This window comes from Anneissia japonica, unplaced genomic scaffold, assembly GCF_011630105.1.
Source record: "Anneissia japonica isolate Jap-2015-1 unplaced genomic scaffold, ASM1163010v1 scaffold287930_len349246_cov199, whole genome shotgun sequence".
NCBI lineage: Eukaryota > Metazoa > Echinodermata > Crinoidea > Comatulida > Comatulidae > Anneissia > Anneissia japonica.
In genome coordinates, this window is record NW_022717415.1 from 144,641 (window position 1) to 159,889 (window position 15,249).

A 15,249-nucleotide genomic window follows, 5' to 3' on the forward strand; every position below is an offset into this window, starting at 1 on the left:
GTTGTATTGTATTTGATTGGATGCTAAATAAATGAAGTAAAGTGAAGATCCATTTCTTTATTCCAATTACATTATCCTAATTTTGGGGTTACAATTTTATTCTCACAGATTTCAAAATTCTATAGTTATTCAGGGCTGCATTCAGGGGTCCTAATCCTTGTATTGCTATTCCAGTCTCGCAAGTTTCAGAAATGACAGAATTTGAATCCCAAGGCTTCAATTTTCAATTCAAGTTTTGTACTTCCAGAATGTGACTTTTCCATTCTTATGACTCCCATACCAGTTTCCAAATATAATGCTGCTAATCAAATATTAGAAGAAATACCTATGTTCTATGTTAGGGTTCCAATTACATGAATTTTAATTCATTACAGTAGGATTTAATTTTTATGGATGAATACAGTTTTAACTGTATGACATCACTCTTTAGTTAACATTGCCAATGAATTTAGGAGTTTCACTATAGTCGTTACTCATTGTCAGTAACATGTTATTCTGAAATACATGACCTAGGTCCAAGCCTCTATATAAATGATACTTTTATTAGATACCGGTAACTTTAATTGTTGGATGAAAAGCTGCTACATAAACCTCAACCAGATCGCATTGTGGAGCGATGCAGAAGCAATGTGCCAACAAGCAGGGGGACATCTTCCAGTCATCGAAAACGTAGACGAAAACGAATATATTCGGCATTACATTTCACGATGCAGTATTGACAGGACATCATGGATAGGGTACAGGTCAGCTGGCTATGGTCAAGATTGGTACTGGGTTGTTGACGATTTGGCAGTTAATTTTACAAGTAGGTCAATTTCATTAAACTTTTGTAGTACGCGCCTATATTTTATCATTCTTTTTATAGGCTATTTTAATCTGCTGATTATCGTCTTAGCCTCTGTGCTGCTTGAAATTTATTGTATATTTGGTCAGGGGTTTTGGAGGATACTAGGCCCGTAGGCAGGATTTTCGATGGGGAGGTGCGTTTTGCAACCGAAGTGGACCTTACGATCGGCGACTGCCTAGGTATCCACGCGAGGGTGGGGAGAATCTTCTGGAAGCTCTGACAAATTAGCATTTTGAGGGCCTTTTTTAATGGATTTCTAAAATCCATAATTTGTAATATCCTATTTAAATTTTCATTCATTTGAGTATTGTCTAGGAACCACTAGTAAAGCAGGAGAAATAGAGGGTGGGGGTGAAGGGAGGAACTTGCACAGACAGATGGTCAATACCACCTCAGCCCCACCATGGTTGGGGCTGAGGTAAGAAAATTTATGATTGTGGTACCTCAAAATGGCCGGAAATGGCACTCTCAGACAAACTTTAATTATGATTTTTCTTTTTTATCCATTTTTAAAAATAATTTTAGGGGGATCTCCCACTTGAAATTTTTCATGTTCTTTACATCTGTAGGCCTACAGATGACATGGATTAATTTTTTGCGGTCACTGGAGCTGATAGTTTCCAACAGTTTTCGTAGCACATTAATAAAAATCAACGGGTAAAAGAGCGGGCAAAAAAAATGTAATGCATACTATAGCATTTCGCAATAATTAGGAACGGTTTTATTGAAATAATAGGTTTTAAAAAGTGGACTTTTTGAAATTTGGTGGTTCAGAGGCAGAGGCCTGGAGGGGGTTTGTAAGAAAAGCGACAAAGTAGCATTTTGAGGGTCTTACATAATAGATTTCTCAAACACATAATTTATGAATATTTCATTTAAAATTTCATTAATTTGGGTGTTTTGAGGACCTGAAAAATTAACGATATTATGTCCTGTACATCTGCAGGTCTATAGATAAAATTCTTGATATTATATAGATCAATCTGCAATCACCGGAGACGATCAATTTCTAACAAATTTCATACCAAATTATTAAAAATCAACAGTTAGATAAGCTAGCAAATATATAATACAATGCATGCTGTAGCATTTTATGATTAGGAACGATTTTGTGAAGTCATAAGTTTTAAAAAGTGAACCTTTTGGAATTGGAAGGGGGTGCGTCCGCACCCTATGCACCCCCTGCCTACGGGCCTGGATACCCACATCTTGTGTTGGAATTTAGGATTTCTGTTTTGGAATATGTAATAAATAAGTAAGAAAATAAATAAATAAATAGAGGAAACTATATAGGGGCCTACTCTCTTCCGAAAACTTGTCATAAACGTTGCACGTTTGAAATGCAGAAAGGGAGATGATGGTACATGTTGTATTTTTCTCTTCTAGTTTGGCATTCAGGACATCCGTATCCTCGTGGAAGTAGCGCTTTATGTGCAGTCGCATCTGTTTACGGACACTGGAAGAGCGAGAAATGTGCCTCCACGTATTCCTCAGTCATTTGTGAAATACCATCAAAAGAGACAGATGGTAAGAACTGAAATAAAATAAATACTTAAATTATCACCAGTATTCTATTATTATAATTATTATAAGAGGTATCAGAATGAATGGGACAAGTTTTTTTCAGACGCAATCTATTTGAAAATTCTTTACAAGGTAAAGTCACAAGAAGAATATACAAAAGTCAATATTGTATACAAAAAACATTAACACTCGCAAATATTTGAAGACATGTTTCTAGGGTGTCTTTCTGTTAGCTGATTGCACAGTACACCGAGAGGAAATCCCCTGCTCCTTACCGAAGGATGTGCTGCGTTTTTTACATGCAGATATTAGAGCCATTTGTCAGGACCAACGGCCTATAAACCACTTTTACGAAAGATGGTGCTCTATATACTATTGCATTTTAGCCCTATGGTTACCAAAGGAAAACAGAATTGAGATAGAATCAGGAACCTCAAGCCTGGTTCTCACGAGAGCCCTAGTATCTGGATCGGGAGCTAACCGTTAGCGCTAACCGTTAGCACATGTGTGAGAACGCCCGATATGTTAGCGCTAACCGTTAGCGGTATCCGGATATCGCTAACTGTTAGCAAGCGCTATCGGTTAACAAGTGAGCACGTTTCTATCATCAACCAATCACACGTACGCGTTTACAATTTCCAGTTTCTTATTGGCCAGTGATTCGATCATCATATTTTTGGTATCCTGATCGGGATTTTCTCGTATGGACGGACGGCAGCTAACGGTTAGCAGGATCCGGATCCTGCTAACCGTTAGCAGCCGTGTGAGAACATTCTAGAATGATTCCACAGTTCAGTACAAACACTGCTTGGCTAGCACCGGTTTAGAAGATTGAGTCGCCCACACGCATCCACATCCTCATACACCTACTTACATAATATACAGTACTAGTTACAACAAATTAAATTACTAACTAAATGTATACTTTGTGCTATACTTGAAGCAATTTTGTACAACTGGGTGACATGGACTCCCTGCACAGTGAGTTGTGGTGGCGGTATTCGCAGTAGGCATCGTCAGTGCAGTCAGCCAGGCTTGTGTTCGGGAAACTTGATTGAGAGTGACCTGTGCGGCGATTTTCCATGTCCTAACTCATACACTAAGGGCCACAATGTGATGATGAGCAGTACATATGATGAAAAATCTGGTGCAATGAACGCTGTTGACGGTCACCCTTGGCCTAGAGCACGAGACAACAGTTGCAGTATAACAAGTATGAATGTTTATCTCATCTTTGACATAACGAATATGAATGTTTAATTTTATCACAAATCTTTGCCATTATAACGAGGTGGGCAGTACTTTACAAACTGACACATTTTATTTGAACCACAACCACAAGCAAAGAACGTGTAGGTCCTGATGATGGATACCGTAAAAGGGAAATATATAGTATTCAAAATGTTCTTTTGCAAAACCCAACCAAGGAGATACAAAATGTTATTTTAACGTTTGCGAAAGGTATGTCAGAAAATGACCACCTTAATACAACATTGCAGCAATGTTATTTATTTCTAAAAATAGGTTATAATACGAAAAAAAACTTTTGTACACGAAACCGTAACGTTATTATAACGTACAATTGTTAGCTGGGACGACATTACTGGATATTTTGGAGTTAATCAATTTTTTACATATTGTCCATATGTAATAAAGGAAAATAGAAAATAAAAGAATAACTCCTCAGTAGATAATGGAGGTGTTTTTTTCATTCTAAATTTGCTATCATGTAATTTATCGCTATTTGTTACGTACGGTATTAATACGCAAATTACCTTGAGAAAAAGGTGTCACGATGAATAAAGTCAAGTGAGTATACCAGTTTTGGTCAAATAACTCAGTAGAGCATCTAAGGATGTGTAGACTCGATACAACATCATAACTACAATATAAAAAGTATTAATACAATTATATTATTTTAATTGTTATCACGAAATATATTTTACCAGGGCGTAGTTTGGAGCCGTGGTGGATGGTGGACCTTGGTTATGCTTACGTTGTTGCAAAGATAATCATTACAAATAGGGCGGATTGCTGTGGTATGTGCTTATATTTAGTTTCAATAATTTTGAATTGCAAGATTAAATTTTATTGATAGGCCTTATTTTTCAATAAACATAAGGTGTTGTATTAGTTTTGCTGGGTTTATGGCGGTTTTGTTGTTATAAATTCTGCTGTATATTACAACTAATTATCGTCATATTCATATTACAGGAGAGTACTTAATCGGTGCTGTTGTCCGTGTTGGCAATGTTTTAGAGATACCGAAGAGGAACAGGAAATGTGGACCGACAATAAACCAGACGATGGTGGCGCTTGATTACCGTATCGATATAGAATGCCCTCCGGTGATTGCAGGAAGATACGTCAGCATTCAGTTGGAGGATTTAGATGAAATAAAGCTGCAATTGTGCGAGGTCGAAGTGTTTACTACCGGTAGGCCTGTTACATAAAAACAAATTTTCCATGTTGGAATTGTTGTTTGTTTTCCATGTTTTTTTGAAAATAATTTAGAATTTTTGGCAAGTTCATTTGTATTTTTTAAACTTGACTTCAAATAAAGTAATATAGTGTCAGTTATAGCTTTTTCAACAGATCCTATCACTTTAGGTGAAACTATTTTCTCTATGGTGAAATTATGAATATTATATATCAATAGTTTATTAAACACACAATGGCTACCATCGCGAAAATTCCAAACATTATTTTGTTTTATATATAGGGCTCCAGGTATCACGTCTCATTTGCCCGCTTCATGCTGGTGCTTTTGCTGACCCCGGTTCCAATGGAATAGAAGTCACATGGCCAGAACCACAACTGTATGATGTTACTGAAGAAAGTCTTGCTCTAATCAAGTGTTCTTACACTTCTGGAACAAGGTTTCCAATTGGAAAAACCGAAGTCACGTGTCAGGCTAAAGATCCACGTTCCGAATTATCACACTTTTGTTCATTTGTTGTAACAGTTACCGGTTTGTTTTACTATCAACAATTAGTAGAAGTTTAATGTTTTACTATTTTCATAACAATAACGATAGTAGGCCTAATTATCTATTTCCAAAGCTTGTAATTTATGTTTGTGCAGCTACTGTATACTAGACCTATGTATTCTGTTCTGTTTGTTTTAATAATCATATGGCTTCCTCAATATACTTTATACTAGTTTTCACATTCGTTTTTTTTTACGTCTAGCATGTGACGATAAATTAGAAGAGAGTTGCTACTACGCTGTAGAAGATCTGTACGACCAGCCAAATGCTGAGTACAGCTGCCAGGCCCTTGGTGGCGCTTTGGTTTCCATCAATTCTGCAGAAGAACACACATTTGTATTAGCTCTAGTTGAACAAATCACAACAAACAAAGCACCCTGGATCGGCTACACTGACCGAGAAGCTGAAGGAGTGTGGGTTTGGAGTGACGGAACGATGGAAGACGGATACTACGGTAGGTATAAAAAATTAAAAATAATAAACATGTATGATAAGATCAATGGAGATTAGCTAATTGTATTTTTCTTTTCATTTTTGTACGTTTCCATTACAAGATTGGGACACCGATCAACCGGACAACCTAGGGAGCGATGGTGAGGATTGTGCAGTAATAAAAGCAAACGGAAAATTCAGAGATCGACCATGTACAACGGAGCAGCATTCTGCTATTTGCGAGTCACGTGAGCTCTTTAACTTTTACGTTTCCTTCATTTTATTCTTTGGCAACGTCTTCCGCAACAAATAAATTTTTTCTCATTATAGTGATAATAATACTATTACTGTACCTTCTACTATTATTATTGGTCAGTTTGATTAATCAGTTAGAAATACTGTTATTGTTATATTATCTTTATCGTTATTATATATTATATTTATTATAATAAAGAATAAACAATAATTATAATTGTATTTATTCTTCTTATTTTTAAAATACGAAATACATACGTCGTAGATTCAGATTAACACAGTTTTGGCCAGCTGTTCACTATTTAAAAAATTACTTAGGCTTATAGTTCACACTAGGTGGCTTATCCCAAGCCGGGCTGTGTTCCTATAGTAACTAGGCCTGGCGTGCCACCGTATTTAACTTTTCTAAGCCGGGCTTTAATCGTTGCGGGGTCTTGCATTGACTTCGAGTAACAAAATGACCAATCAGCATTCAATTACGTACGCTGTGAGGTAGCGTAGGCTACGTTTCGCAAGCAATGTTTGAAACACGTTTCCTGGTTACGGTTCATTATTATGCAAATTTTGGAGCCTGGCTAATCCTGCCAGTCTGAACGCCCGGCAAAGTTAAGCCGGGTTTAACGTTGAGCCGAGCTTAACTCAAGCTCGGTATATCTCCAAGTCTGACCGTAGCCTCAGTTAATATTGACATAAACATTCTATAGCAATTTCCTAAAAAAATGTAGCAGATGATTTAAACTTTTTAAAAATTGATATAAAATATATAAAGGGAGTAATTTGAATCTGTATAATTTTTTAAAAATGTAGCCGCTCGTTACCCAGTGATATCTTGTCCAGACTTTATTAACACATTCGCGCGCAAGGGCGACTCTGAGACACAAGTGTCCTGGGGACTACCAACAGTGTTTGACTACAACGGAAGACTGTTCGAAGTTGAGTGTAATCCAGAAATAAATTCTACATTCATTTTGGGTGAAACAACTGTCACGTGTGTTGCCAGGAGCTCAGATGGTGCCTATGTTTCTTGTATGTTTCCAGTTACTGTCATAGGTATGTTTGTATTTATGTTCAAATTAAAAAAAAAAACATAATAAAGTGTAGCTGAAACTTACTTTTCCTACCAAAAAAATCGTATTTTGTCCTGTAATAACAGAAATTAATTTTGTCGTTTAGCTTGTAAGCATCGTCTGGAATTCAGCTGTTTTGTTATTCTGTCGGAAAAGAAAACTTTTGCAGAATCTCGAAAGGCTTGTTGGGATATTGGAACGGACCTTGCCATTATCAAATCTCCAGAGGAGAATGCATTCGTTACGTCAGTAATGATTGAGGAACTTTCTGGCACCCCATCAGCTTTTATTGGCATGAATGATAGGGATGTAGAGGGACAGTGGATGTGGATTGATGGAGACAGCGTAAATTCCGCCACAACGTGTACGTTTGTAGTGTAAACCAAATAATTTACATTTTAGGATGGTATAATACACAGTATAAACGAAATTTCAAGAAAATTTCACAAATTGTGAAAAGGTGAAATCGTAGGATTTTGACTATAAAACGGCCTGTTTGTACTGCATATTTAACGTATCCATGTTTGCATTAACTTTTTTGATTTAGTAAACCAAATATTACATTCGTAAGTCCCAATTGAGATTTCCTACACCCAACTGCATAGGCTTATGCATTCTTTTGTGTAGTGATATCATCTATCGCCATGAAAAACGATCGAGTTAGTAAATATAATACATTGCTTTTATTTTAGTCTGGAAAGATGGGAAACCGGATAACAAAGACAACCGAGACTGTGGATTATTGCTGAGTGAAGGGACTTGGAGCGATAACTTCTGTACAAGAGCTCTTCCTGCAGTGTGCGAAGGAAGTAAGAAATATCAAACTTATTGTTAAATGCAAACAAATACTGTAATCATGTTTTATCAGCTTATCATAGTCCTAATTCAAAATATGTACAGTAGTCGTACACTGTTTACTAATCAACAGTGGATGCATATCAATTATTGAATAATTATTATTTCGTTAATAATATAGCATTTCAACATGTAATTTTGAAGATAAATCAGAAGTACAAAATAAATTTGTTTTTATGATGTTTTTCAAGACGAAATTGGTCACGTAATTTTGGTCTACCACAACGTTTGTGACGTATGCCCGCAAAGAGGCAACTTTACAAATAATATGTTTTATATTTAATAGTTGCTCGATTCCCTATAATAACGTGTCCATCCAGCGCTTCTGCTTTCGCAAGAGAGGGCACATCGACTGCAGAAGTATTCTGGGATAACCCAGTTGTTAATGATACAATCGGAAGAACATTTGATGTTGTCTGCCAACCGCAGAAGAATTCGCAATTCCCGTTGGGTAGTAGTAATGTAACGTGTGTAGCAACAACTGAAGATGGAACAACCCTATCATGTGGGTTTCCAGTTACTGTGACAGGTAGGTCTTAAAATGTTTGGAAACTGGAATAGATGTATATGAACAAAAAGCCTATTTGTAGTAGGAAGATACCACGGTTTCTAAGCAAATTATTGCAAGTTATAGCACATGGCTTATATTATTTAACATAATTATGTTCAATGTGCAATGATTTATGAATATGTATATTTTTTTCAAATCAGCATGTAGTAATAGACTAGAGTCAAACTGTTACGTCTTCTTGAAAGAGAAGAGAACATACTCTGAATCACGAGCGGTGTGTCAGGAGATCGGAGCTGACCTTGTGGTGATCGAGTCACTTCATGAAAACATTTATATTACTTCAAAAATGGTTGTTGAAATGCCGGAGGTAAGATCAGCATTCATCGGAATGGATGACAAGGAAGTTGAGGGTGATTGGGTCTGGATCAATGGAGATCGAGTCGGCAACTTTTTCACAAGTATGTACTTTGTTGAATGTAATTATAAACACACAATTACGTCGAGTGACTTTGTCAAAAAATAGTTGAAATAGTCAATAGAGTTGTGGCTTGGGGATAAAAATCATCCAATCTACTGGTTCTGGGCTCAAATTCTGTAAATGAAGTTTCTCTCAAATAAAACCTGTGACCATAAGCCTTTTTTTATTTTTTTTTTATTGTATTAGGCGTATTGAATTATATAACATCCCCTTCACCCTTAAATAGTGAATTCTTTGGCTGTTTAAAAAGAATAAAAACCTAATACATATAATCGAAAATTGGAGAGGTTTTTAAAGTGCAACACGGACTGTTAAATAAAAAAAAAATGTATGTTTTTATGATTTGCATCATTACACTGTTATCGTGCTTTATTACTAGATTGGAAAAATGGAGAACCGGACAAGCAAGACGACCACAACTGTGGGTTGCTTCATAATGACGGCCAATGGAGTGACAACGTGTGCACAAAACGATTGACAGCTATATGTGAAACAAGTATGTAATCTTCATATATCCTAATAGTGATACACTATTATTAATACAATCAATACAATCATCAAAGCACATATTTACTGTCAGCTGTTTATTTTGTTGCTAGGTACTATGTATGCTTTTATGGATTGTCCAAGTGACGTTGTAGTTCACATAGATCCTAGTGTAACGGGTGCTGCTGCATCATGGAATTCACCACAAGTTACTGATCCGTATAATCGCGAGTTGCAGGTTACATGTGAACCGAGTTCTGGTTCAGAGTTCCTAGCTGGTGTGACAGTGGTCACGTGTACAGCAATGTATAACCAGATTGAGCAAGCAACATGTTCATTTAACGTGGAAATTGTTGGTAAGTGATTAAAAGAATTATTCCTATTTATTCATCACGTGCCATAAAATATTGGCTTACTAAACTCGCACATTATTTTTCTTCTTCTTTAATCCATAATTAAATTGTTACGTGAAGAAACATACAATATGTATTAGTTTATTAATTAATTAATTTTCTAGTCTGCGAAACAGCTTTCGAAAGTAGTTGCTACTTCTTTCTGAGTTCTAAGAAAAACTTTCAAGAGTCACGCGACATGTGCAGAGCAGAGAATGCCGACTTAGTCTCTATAGAAACGCAGGCTGAGAGAAATCATGTTTTGGTTCTTCAAATTGAACTATTACATTTATCTGCTTTAATTGGTCTGAACGACATCGATGAAGAAAACTCTTGGAGATGGATTGCCGGTTCAAAATTACAAGATGGATTTCAAGGTATGTTTTTAATTATAGCATAGATAACGCCCATTGATGGGCATTAGATATTTGTATATCAATTGTGTACGTCCGAGCAGAAAATATATATTGTAAGTGATATAGTTTACTCTTTTAAGTGTTTTTAGAAATGTAAAATTTGTTTATTTTTTTAAAACTTTAATTATTAAAAATAAAAATCGTAATAGACTGGGCAGCAGGCGAGCCAGATAATGACTCTAATGAAGACTGTGTCATCATGAAAACGAATGGCCAATGGAGAGATATAAGTTGTGAAGTAAAAACAAGAGCAATATGTGAACTAGGTATGTGCAATTTTATTTTTTAAATCTTATAATTTCAGATTTATTATCATTTGTTATATTTTCATTTTTTGCCTAACGTAGCTGTTGGGAGTTTTTAGATGATTAAAAACGATATTTTAAATCACAGGGATTTCTCCATTGCGGTTAATATGTCCAAAAGACATCAACTTACAACTTAGTCCACGTGCGTCAAGAAACGATGTCATTGCCAGTTTACCACAGTTAATTGATCCACAACAACGAGAAGCAGTTACTAAATGCACGTCCTCGCCAGAAAGTCCATCAACATTTGGTACCTTCAATATCACATGTACTGTCGTTCTGAAAGAAAGTATAATAACGGCGTCGTGTTCTTACGTAATTACAATAGAAGGTACGTATCTACATTGCAACCCTATATGTAAACTGTAGCCCTTCCTTGTCTATCTTTAAAAGGTTCCTTCAAAACAGTATTTTCGACATAAGTTAATATGGCTTTAACATGACAATTTTTGACTTCAGCTGCTCCACCTCCGACTGTCACGTGTCCTCCAAAAGTTACTGTTTTCGCTAGGGAAGGTACATCGTCTGCTGATGTCTTTTGGGAAAATCCAGTTGTAAAAGATACTATCGAAAGAACATTTGAAGTAGTCTGCGATCCTAAGATGAATTCACAATTTCCATTAGGTACTACTAATGTCACGTGTGTAGCAACAGCTGACGATGGAGTGACAAGCTCTTGTAGTTTTTTGGTTATTGTGACAGGTAAAATAACTTTCTAAATTTAATTTCATACCAAACCCTATTTCATGCTCATTTACGATATGCCATATTTAATTGATTCATTACAGACCTGATGGTAATTACAATAAGACAAAATATTTTATACAAAGATGCTGATGCTTATTTCGTATATAGCAATATTAGAATGCAGTGCGAATACACAATTTAAATATTTCCGTTATTTCTGTACTTAACCTATTCTTGTGTTTACATTATCAAGCGTGTGATAACAGGTTAAATTCAAATTGTTACGTCTTCATGGATGTCAAAAGGACTTTTTCTGAATCAAGAACGGCATGTCAGGAGATCGGATCTGACCTTGTGGTAATTGATTCAATTGAGGAAAATTATTACATTAGCTCGAAAATGGCCGTTGAGTTACCTGGAGTGGGAGCAGCATTCATTGGAATGAATGACATCAATGTTGAGGGCGATTGGGTGTGGGTAAACGGAGACCGTGTCGTTAACTCGTTTACGTGTAAGTGTCCCAATTGTTTTTTAAACGAAAGCTCATAAAGATGTTGAAGAATAATTGTGAATAGTTTGGAAATATTGTACAAGAGGGAAACATTTTAATCGAGATTCTGTGCTGTGTTTTATATGTATGTTAGACAATTCCTCACTAACTTGAATGCACGGGAGCCGAGCCAGCCAATATTTAATCCGGTAAAAGACTTTTGTTGTAAATGATTTAAACCATTTTCAGATTGGAAAGATGGAGAACCAGACAACTTGAACAACCAAGACTGTGGATTAATATTTAGCAATGGCGAGTGGCGTGATAATATATGTTCAAAAAAACTTAATTCCATCTGCGAAGCAAGTAAGTGGCCGTAACTACTACAAAGCAAAAATAAATAAATATAATCATTTAATTAATTTTTTTTCCCGTCCAGTTCCAAATATTCGAAATTGGCATTTTTCCCTGGGGACCCGCGTCAGCCCCCAGTGCAGCGCCAGTAGGCCTACCGACATGTAATGGATATATTTCCCCTTATCCCGCATAGCTCTCATGTGAGGGTTCGAGGAGCGATCTGATCCTAGTTAAAATCTGACGCAGGCCGGGTTTAAACAAGGGTCCTTAGCACAAGAAGCAGGAACGTTAATACATTTCAGCCAAACGCTCAGATCATCTATAGTGGGATTAATCTCATTAGTTGGCTCACCTTTCCTGATTGTATACAAACAGACATTCTTATCAATCATTATATTTTGAGTATCTTCAACAAATTACGAGACGGCACTTAAATTTAAACGCTAAACGCATCAATGTCGGAATTGTACAGTAGACCGATGACATTAATGCTGGTCGTGCGTGTGTATTTGCTTTGGTCACAAAGTGATCCCAGATATCGATCAAACTAATAATTTCTAAAATTGTTACACTTCTAGGAGTTCAATTAGAACGACTTGGAATAGTCCAGCAACACTGATACTTAAGAAAGAAAACCAATACAATTCTAAACAGGTCTCATTAACTAGGATTCACAAATTTGTATGTGCAGTATATAAACTTACATTTACGTCCTGTTGCTGACAACTGAGCAATTTACTGTTTATCGTTTATATTATTTTATCAACAAATTTAATGAAATTTCAGTTTAACATTTAATTGTTTATATTTTATTTTACGTTTCTGTTATTAAATAATCCAGAATAATGCATAAACTTAGGACATTATTGTAGATTTTTGCCTAAAGTAGATTTATGTCTTTTAATAAACTGATATTATGTATAGTCAGTCTAAATGTAAACATTTTGGTTGATTGATATATTTAATGGTTGATTGATTGGCATTCAATAAACATTGTATGTACAGTATGTCACCACTGTTCTTCATCATATAAATAAGCACAAATTATTTTTGTCGTTGCTAGGCACTAAACATGCGTTCATAGATTGCCCAGCCGAAGTTGTAGTTTATATAGACCGACTTGTGTCGGGTGCTACTGCAACATGGGATACACCGGATTTTACTGATCCGAATAATCGCAAAATGCAAGTAATATGTGAACCGAGTTCTGGTTCGGAGTTCTTAGCTGGTGTGACATCTGTGACGTGTAAGGCAATGTATGAGCAATCAGAGCAAGCCAGATGCTCGTTCAGTGTGAACGTTATTAGTGAGTCATTGAAACGTTATCTAAATGTTTTCTATTCTGACAGTGTATTTGTTTGAAGTAAGTTATTTGAAGTTGAAACATATGCTTGCTTTTTAAATATTTACCCTGTCTTTTAATGATTATACTTGAAATTTTAGTTTGATAAAATAAAATGTCACTAATATATCTGTCTCTTATACACATCTAGATGTGTATAAGAGACAGAACGAAAGCTCATAAAGATGTTGATTTCTAATTTTAGTCTGCGACACAACTTTTGAGACGAGTTGCTATGTGTTTATAAGCTCTAAGCAAATCTTCGAGGATTCACGTAATATGTGCATTAAAGAGAATGCCAAGTTAGTCTCCATAGAAACGCAGGCAGAGAGAGACTACCTTCTTGACCTTCAGAATGAGCTATTTCGTACATCTGTATTAATCGGTCTAAACGACATCGACGAGGAAACCACTTGGAGGTGGATAGATGGTTCGCTATTACAAGATGGATTTAAAGGTATCACATCATTCTTTTATTTGTATCTTTGTGCGTTACATTCAGTTTGCCTTTGTGATATGTGTGTATAACAATTACCAATAAGAGTTTGGGTTTGCATTGTTATGATAAATGTTGATGATGAATTGATTTCTTGTTTTTAACAAACATTCTTACAATAATGAATAATATTAGTTTTAAGCTTGCTCCATAGTATACATTGAATGTGGCGCTCCATACATATATAAACGTTACCTTCTAAAACGCAATATAAATTTATTTTAATGACAGACTGGGCATCAGGCGAACCAAATAATTTAGATCCTGGTGAAGACTGCGTCATCATGAAAACAAGTGGTCAGTGGAGAGATGTAAGGTGTGACGCAAAGACGAGAGCAATATGTGAAATGGGTATGTTAAGTCTTTGACGTCATGATAAGTTCGTCAATGGCATAGTATTATTATAATTATTTATATTTGCATTATTATGGGATTTATTGAATTGAATTTATTCGGTGTAAACACTAAGGATAACAATGTACGAAGAAGACATATTTTCAGTGGGTCCCTTCTGGTGGTGATTGAGCAGTACACTGGGAGACAATCCCTTACTCTTCTCCAAAGAGTGTACTGCGTTTTTTAAACTTGCATATGGGCCACACAAGACCAACGGCTAAAACGTCTCATCCGAAATACGGTGCGATATTGAAACATGCATTTCAACCCTCCAGCTGAAACACAAGAAGAGCAGCTATGGGAATTGAACCGGGACCTAGAGACCTCCACATTTCAGAGCACAGACAATTGCTCCCCTAGTTTAGCGGACTATTAATAATAAGTATTAGGCCTATTATTAATAAGAATTAATAATAATAATAATAATAATAATAATAATAATAATAATAATAATAATAATAATAATACAAATATACTGATGATATTAATATTAATAATTTAGGTCGAATAATAATAGCCTGGATTATAATGATTGTAGTAATAATGATGATGATTTTATTGGTTTATGATCTATAGAGATTTACCCATTGCGGTTGTTGTGTCCAAATGACACCATTTCCCCAATAAGCCCAAGTGCATCTGAAGGGATTGTCAATTACAGTGTTCCAAAACTGATTGATCCTGATCAGCGTCAAGTACATATAACGTGTAACTTTCCGTCAGGATCGGTGTTTAAACTTGGCACAACTGAAGTCACGTGTATAGGAACACCATACCAAAGTATACTTACTGCAACCTGTTCGTTCTTTGTAACAGTAGAAGGTGAGTTTTAGGTTCTGGAGAAGTACACCTTACTGGTGACAGCGTTTTTATCCTTCTCCTCGGCTTTTGTGTCCTGTTGTCTGTCTAGATTTTTGTATT

General features: G+C 35.8%; 1 protein-coding gene across 1 annotated transcript in view; it reads left to right on the forward strand.

Moving 5' to 3' along the window:
- The first annotated feature begins 552 nt into the window (after positions 1-552).
- LOC117110226 overlaps positions 553-15,249 on the forward strand; it is a 30,798-nt gene continuing 16,101 nt past the window's right edge. The window contains exons 1-25 of the mRNA XM_033252850.1: positions 553-805; positions 2,234-2,374; positions 3,315-3,584; positions 4,321-4,410; positions 4,586-4,807; positions 5,094-5,342; positions 5,563-5,814; positions 5,915-6,040; positions 6,855-7,097; positions 7,221-7,478; positions 7,807-7,923; positions 8,256-8,498; positions 8,681-8,938; positions 9,338-9,454; positions 9,558-9,800; positions 9,962-10,213; positions 10,402-10,518; positions 10,646-10,891; positions 11,020-11,262; positions 11,501-11,758; positions 11,987-12,103; positions 13,158-13,400; positions 13,642-13,893; positions 14,164-14,283; positions 14,905-15,150. Of these exons, the coding sequence (XP_033108741.1) occupies positions 571-805; positions 2,234-2,374; positions 3,315-3,584; positions 4,321-4,410; positions 4,586-4,807; positions 5,094-5,342; positions 5,563-5,814; positions 5,915-6,040; positions 6,855-7,097; positions 7,221-7,478; positions 7,807-7,923; positions 8,256-8,498; positions 8,681-8,938; positions 9,338-9,454; positions 9,558-9,800; positions 9,962-10,213; positions 10,402-10,518; positions 10,646-10,891; positions 11,020-11,262; positions 11,501-11,758; positions 11,987-12,103; positions 13,158-13,400; positions 13,642-13,893; positions 14,164-14,283; positions 14,905-15,150 (5,158 nt within the window). The 5' untranslated portion in view covers positions 553-570. The remainder of the gene's footprint in view (positions 806-2,233; positions 2,375-3,314; positions 3,585-4,320; positions 4,411-4,585; positions 4,808-5,093; positions 5,343-5,562; positions 5,815-5,914; positions 6,041-6,854; positions 7,098-7,220; positions 7,479-7,806; positions 7,924-8,255; positions 8,499-8,680; positions 8,939-9,337; positions 9,455-9,557; positions 9,801-9,961; positions 10,214-10,401; positions 10,519-10,645; positions 10,892-11,019; positions 11,263-11,500; positions 11,759-11,986; positions 12,104-13,157; positions 13,401-13,641; positions 13,894-14,163; positions 14,284-14,904; positions 15,151-15,249) is intronic.